The sequence below is a fragment of the Lissotriton vulgaris genome, chromosome 1_1 (genome assembly GCF_964263255.1).
Source record: "Lissotriton vulgaris chromosome 1_1, aLisVul1.2, whole genome shotgun sequence".
NCBI classification, from domain to species: Eukaryota; Metazoa; Chordata; class Amphibia; order Caudata; family Salamandridae; genus Lissotriton; species Lissotriton vulgaris.
Window position 1 is genome coordinate 1446979533 of NC_141685.1, and position 6621 is coordinate 1446986153.

At 47.0% G+C, this 6621-nt stretch overlaps 1 protein-coding gene across 1 annotated transcript; it reads right to left on the reverse strand.

Annotated features, from left to right (window-relative positions):
- Positions 1–242: 242 nt before the first annotated feature.
- LOC147750660 (uncharacterized) lies at positions 243–1733 on the reverse strand. Its single transcript, XM_086929992.1, has 2 exons — positions 1397–1733; positions 243–1111 (listed from the first exon to the last, which is right to left on the reverse strand). The coding sequence occupies exons 1-2, from the start codon at positions 1731–1733 to the stop codon at positions 243–245; spliced, it is 1206 nt and encodes a 401-aa protein (XP_086786118.1).
- Between the last annotated feature and the right edge of the window lie 4888 nt (positions 1734–6621).

The following is a 6621-nucleotide window of genomic DNA, read 5'->3' on the forward strand; positions in this document are numbered from 1 at the left end:
GAAGATGTGCTACAGGTTTAGGAGATGTGGCTGGGCGACAAAGGCGTGCAGAAATTACTAACAATTATTTCTAGGTAAGAAATAAAAACACAACATCTTTGTTTTCATTATGTAAACCTTTAATTTTTCAAAATTAGATGGGTAACAAAAACCTGTAACTTGTTAATCCACAGGACATACATCTGAGAATGTTTGCTCACAGTGTCATTCTCTTTTATTAATATATATGTTGAATTTTCTTTTTAATTTGTTCCCCTTCTGCTACTCCTGCGTTGGCCTGGGCCACTTCTCCTCACAGATGTATGTTGGCTACCAAGGCTTCCACTCCTCATGTCAGGGGTGTCCAAAGTGGGCGTAGGGTTACTACTGGTTCTACTGGAAGTGTCCTCAGACTCAATGGCCTCAAAGAACGCACTTGCCCCTTTCTGACAAGTTTTTAATAATGCAAAAGAATGGGATACTTTGTCCAGCCCTTTGGCAACATTTCTACTGCATTCACCAACCATGCGTTGCATGGCAATGCTTCGCCTATTACTCTGTGCTGTCACAGTGCACAGACTATTTATAGCTGCATAGTACTTCTGTTGTCTGATGTTATGACTGCGAGAATCCCTCACTCTGTTTGACTCTGATCTTTCAATTGCCACACAAAGTCTGTCCATGGAGTCAGCCATCCGCCTCATACCATCACCCACCTCATTGTTACTCTTGTTTAATTTATTTAGTTGGGCATTAATTGACCTTAATGCTTTATGTTGTTTTTGTTGCACTGAAAGCATGTTGTTTTCCAAACCAGCAAAAACATTTGCTGTCTCTGTGACTTCTCCCCTGCTTCTCCTGGTATTATTATTAGAATATGATCTTCTTGAAGCAGAATCACTAACTGTGTCAAGATGTATAACTTCCTGTTCTGACACATTTATGTTATTTGTTGATCCCTCAGGTTCATCATCTGATTCTTCAAAAGGTTGCAGTTGTGCAACTGCTTTTCTTTTTCTTCTCATAAAAGACAATGATTCATGCTCATCACTGACATTTACTTCTTCTGGGGCTGTAATATGTTCCTGTGAGGATTGCCCCCCATCACCATCATGTGAGTCTACAACATGATCTGGGAATAAAGAAAGAGTCACATGAGATGCTTGCCTGTCTGTGTGCTTCATAACTATTAAATTAAGCTAACTAAAGAGTAATATTGTGTACTTATTCAGATGCATGTATGTTGGTGCAGCTTAAATGTACTGCATATCATAAGTATGCAGTAATGTAAAACAAAAAAGGAGATCAATTTTCACATTTAAGTGCTGTTATTTATTAAACACATGGAATAATGCTCACACACTCATACACTCATGCTTCTAATTGATGCAATGAAAAAGTCAAGCATCCTGCTTACCATGTTCAGCAACTGTGTGATCAGAACTGTCAATGGCTGAGACTCCGGAAACCCTTTCATGCTGAATTGTAGATTCAATGAGCTCCTCATGTGGGGTTGGTTGGTCCACATTTCCAGATCCTCCACCAGTTTTATTGGCATCCTTTAGTCTCTCAGCAAGTTTTTCCTTTGCCCTCAGCCTCATGTCGTACCAACGCTTTTTAATTTCATCAATTGTTCTTGGGATAACACCAACTGCATTGACTTTTTCCTGGATTTCCAGCCATAACTTCCTCTTCCTGACTTCAGGAACATATTTGGCTTGCTTTCCAAACAAAAGTTCATGATTGCAGGCCATTTCCTCCACCAGTGTCTCCACCTCCCTCTCAGAAAACTTTTGCTTCCTTTTCCTTTTCTCTGCTGAGGGTCCTCCTTCTGAATTTGCAGCCTCCATCCTGTAGTCAAGCAGCTCCTCTCTCCAGCCAAACAGGTTTCCAACTGCCACTGGGTGTGGCTTAGGCATGCAGGTGAAACTAATCAAGCCCATTTCCTGAGTATGACTCAGCTATTTTGTAGTTGGCAGCAGCAGATTCACGCTTTTTTGCGATTTCTTAATTTGCGAAATTCGCAAATTAAGAAGTCGCATAAAATTCTAAGAATAAAATTGCAACTTTTAAGGAATCGCAAGAAAGTCGCAGAAACATACATACATCGCATTTAACGATTTCTTAATAGCGATGCGCAACGACTCACTATTAAGAAATCGCTAACGAAAATCTTGATACATCTACCCCTGTGTTTTCTGATGCATGAGTCAAAACAGGCATACCAGTTTCGCTACAAAGCCCCTCCAGAGCTGGAAATCACAGTCTCGGCTGTGAGAGTTAAGGACTCTGGCTCAGAGGTCAATGGCCTTCTGCTTAGATCAAGTACAAGGGATTAGGTATGTGGTAGTAGACAGGAACGTTGGTAGAAAAAAAGGATATCTTTAGCACTACCTCTTTTGAATTGTATATGCCGGGGAGAACTTTTTCTGGTCATTGTTTTGGAGGCCAAGCGTTGGTCCCATTAGAAGAGATAAAACAGTTTTGACCCTCTGAGGTGGGAGGAATGATCATTTAAATAGGGGAGTGACCTTAGAGTAGAACACAGGCATCCCTGGTGATGAAAGGGTTCTGCCAAATTTAAACAGGTGGTTGTGTGTTGTTTACAGTAATGATTAGAGCAAGTGTTTCAAAGGAGGCAAGGTAAAACAAGGCTTTGTTTGGCATAATTTCTCCAAGGACTTACTCAAAACATCAAAGGATCCTTGTTAGACCCGGGACCCCGGGCTGGCCAAGGCTCACGCCAAAGTCAGTCAGAGACCACCATGTCTAAGGTCAGGGCAAGGGAGTTACACACCAAGATAACCCCTGCTCACCCTCTAGGTAACGTGACGCGAGCAGCAAGGCTAATCTCGAAGGCGATGTGTAAAGCGCTTGCGCGCGCACCCAGCAACAACACCCAAGGCCCACCACAAAGGAAACTCCACACAAGGTTATATAAAAAATAGCCTTTGTATTATAGTAAAAACACATTAGATAACACACAAACTTTACAATGTGCCAACAGGCACGGGCGGAATTTACAAGGGATTATGTACAGGACAGGGCCACATGGACCACTGTTAGGGGTAGGCACTTGTTAGAAATAATACTTGTAGGTATAACACTTAGCACATAAACATATAATGACTGTAGCACTAAAATAGTAAATGCAGCACACAACCAGTAATCACTGGTAAAGAGTAAATACCTCCTAAGCAAACCTAAACACTGTAGGAAAATCACGCAGGGAATTAGGACCATATAATCAGGACCTATAGAAGGAAAACCATCACCTAAGCAGGTCACTTTTAGCAAAGGGAAGGAAACCTAAACAATCACCTAAGCAGGTCAGATCTAGAAAAGGTAAAAAACATAAACAATCCTCTAAGCAGGTCACTTTTAGCAAAGGGGATAAAACATAAAACACCTAAGCAGGTAACTTTTAGCAAAGGTAATAACATATCAATCCTCTAAGCAGGTCACTTTTAGCAAAGGGGATAAAACATAAACAATCACCTAAGCAGGTCACTTTTAGCAAAGGTAACAACATAAACAATCCTCTAAGCAGGTCACTTTTAGCAAAGGGGATAAAACATAAACACATTGCACATGAGGCATTAAAACATATTCAGAGGTGCAGGTAGAAAATTTGTGCAGGAGTCACATAAGCAAGTAAATTACAATGCGCAGGGTGCATGTAGCACAGCACTAGAATTGTCCCTCAGGCCAACTGGACTCGCAAGGGCTGGAATGCCCTGAGTCCAAATGTCAGGGAAGGCTGCGCAGGCAGCACAGAACACAAGCCTAAACGTAGCAACTGTCCACTAAGTGCTGGACAGTTGTGAATACAGATGATGCCAACGTTGGAGCCTCTTGGGCTCAAGAACACACTGGGGTGGAACACCACGTGGGAGCCTTGCAGGGCTCTGTAACAAATATGGCACTCAGGAGCCTCTCTGGGCTCTCAATACAGAAATGCCCTCCTCGAGCTTCGCAGGCTCGTAAATTAACTGTGGGCGTGGAGCCTCTCTCAGGGCTCAAAGAACAAGTGTGGGCGATGAGCCTCGCAGGGGCTCGAACACGGGAATGCCCTGAGCCTCTCGGGCTCGACGAACAGATTGCCCCCACGAGCTTCTTGGGCTCGTAAATCAAATATGGGCTGAGAGCCTCTCTCGTGGCTCTAACTACACAAAAGGCGGGCCTGGAGCCTCGTGGGCTCGAAAACAAGAGATGTCGTCTGAGCCTCGCAAGGCTTGCGAACAGGAATGTCCCCAAGATCCTCTCGGGGCTCTAATTACCACTGTGGGCGCCGTGAGCCTCTTAGGCTCGAACTGAGAATGCCTCCGGAGCCCATGTGGCTCCAAACAAGAAATGCCTTGTTGCTCGTTGGAGCGGCCCTCTGCCACAGGGGCTGCTCGAGGTGAAAGGAAACTGCCCTGGGACGTGGGCAGACCGGAGCAACACTCACCGGCTGACTGCGTTGCTGGTAGAGGTCCAGGGCTCCTCTTTTCCCGGGGCTCTCCCTTCGCTCGGGAGCCTCGGGACGGCAATGCAGGCTACTTCCTCCTCCGCCGATGACACGGTGGGAGGCTCGGCCGGCTGGGCCAATCCCAGCGCGGTCTGGCGGTGACGCTGGCGGCTCCTTCTGGCTTCTCCTCGGCGGTGCGAACACGGGGCAATGCCGGGTGGGCACCGGCTCATTCAAAATAAACAATCACTCGAGGTGGGCACTGGAAGGGCTCAGCGAACACGGAGCAAACGCCGGGTGGGCACCGGCTTGGCAACAAAGCGCTAGCAGCGTTAGCACAAGGATAAAGCGCACCCAGGCGCTAGGCAGTAAAAATAAAGCGCTCCCAGCGCTAGCACCACGAAGGAAGCGCTCTTCAGCGCTAGGGGCAAAAGTAAAAGCTCCAGCATAGTCTGGAGGCAGGCTGGGGGCAAGGCTGGGCCCAGAGCCAGCTCACTGGGTCTCCAGGCAGGGAGACAGTCCAAGTGGCGGTCCTCCTGGCCCCAGCAACAGCAGCAGCCCCCTCAGCTAGGATCCAACAGCAGAACATTTTGTTAGGGGACACAGCCCCTTCTTATACTGTAAATTCCTTTGTCTGTAGGTGCAGGGTGGGGGAGAAACCAGTCACAGCTGGTTTTGGAGGCCCCTTGATAGCTCAACCACCCATTTTATTCACTTGCAGGGCTAGGGTCATCAGTCGCACCACAGGGGGTGGAGCCAGCATTGTGTGGGGAAAGTCCAGCCCCATCAGGGACCAGGTGCACTCCTCCCCAGCCATCAACATGCTAATCTCACACTTACCACCGGGCAGACCCATCCAGCCTTCCTGGAGCCAGGCTCACCAGCCAGCTCCAGCCAATCACACGCCAGGCATATTTTTACATTAATATGCCAAGTCCTAGAAGTGGCACTTCCGCACAAGACACTCTCATGCCACATACATCATTGCGAAGCATTCATTCTCACGAGCTTGCACATACCAAATTCGAGTCTGCACTCCCCACGCATCAGGAACTACCAGGGACACAGACATTCCCCATGTATCCCTATGGGAGAGCAGGCCAGCCTAACTACATGCACGCACTTTACTCTGGGACACAGGGAAAAAGTGCGCAGAGACCAGAAAATCAGTAACACAGATCACAGATTAAAAGCAGAAAGATTAGGGGTGAACCTGCCAGAAGGGCCAAGTCCAACAATCCTGAATCCTGTTGATACCCAGGGACTGGAACAATGTACCAAGGGTCAAGTATTTAGGGTCCTGTGTGCCTAAACTGAAAATCAAACAGTGTCCTGACTTCAAGAGATTTTGACTAAACAGAGAGGAAGGGAACCTGGGGGAGACCTGGATGGAAAGAGACCGAAGCATCAAAGCTTACCCTGAAGCGGTTGAGACTGAAGTACTGATCAAAAGAAACTTAAACAGCAGTTGTAGAAAAGTGGAATATAGTCATTTTTTGTTTCTACCTTCAGGGGTCAAAGATGAGGTGCTAAGAGGAAGGTAGAATCCTTGGTGAACAAAAAGCAAGGGACCTTGTGGGTAAGGTATCTGGTATCTTGCAGCCCTGCACAGTTAAAGCATCTAGCCTTGCCCACTGGAGTATTTTGACTTCCAATTAGTGACTGAGCAAAAGGGTGCAACTTTGGACCAAGGTGAGTTGGCAAATCTATTCAACGTGCTAGCAATGTGGATGGCTATGATATCCAGATTGTGCTACTAGGAGTATTTGATACCAAGACGTGGAGAAGTGTGGCTCAATGATTACAGCGGCAGACCCTGATGCAGAGGTCTAGCCCAGGACCAGGGTTCAATTCCCCGCCTCGGCGGGTCTTGGGCTCAAAATTCCACGGACCTGATAATTCCCGCCTCGGTGCCTATTCCAATCATGGAGTCCCACTCTGCAACTCTGGGCAATAGCTTGCTTAATCTCCACAATGGCCCCCACAACGCTAAGGATGCCTGGCCTCCACCTTAGGGGTGCCCAGGAGTGGACGCCTCACAGGGAAAGCCAGGATGGGTTCCACAGCGGTATTCGTACAAGCGCCTTGAGACCCTTGCGGGTGAGTAGTGCGCTATACAAGTATCAATTTACATTTACAAGACCGCTGGATTCACTGGGAGCCCAACAATGATATATCTGTCTTTGTGGGGC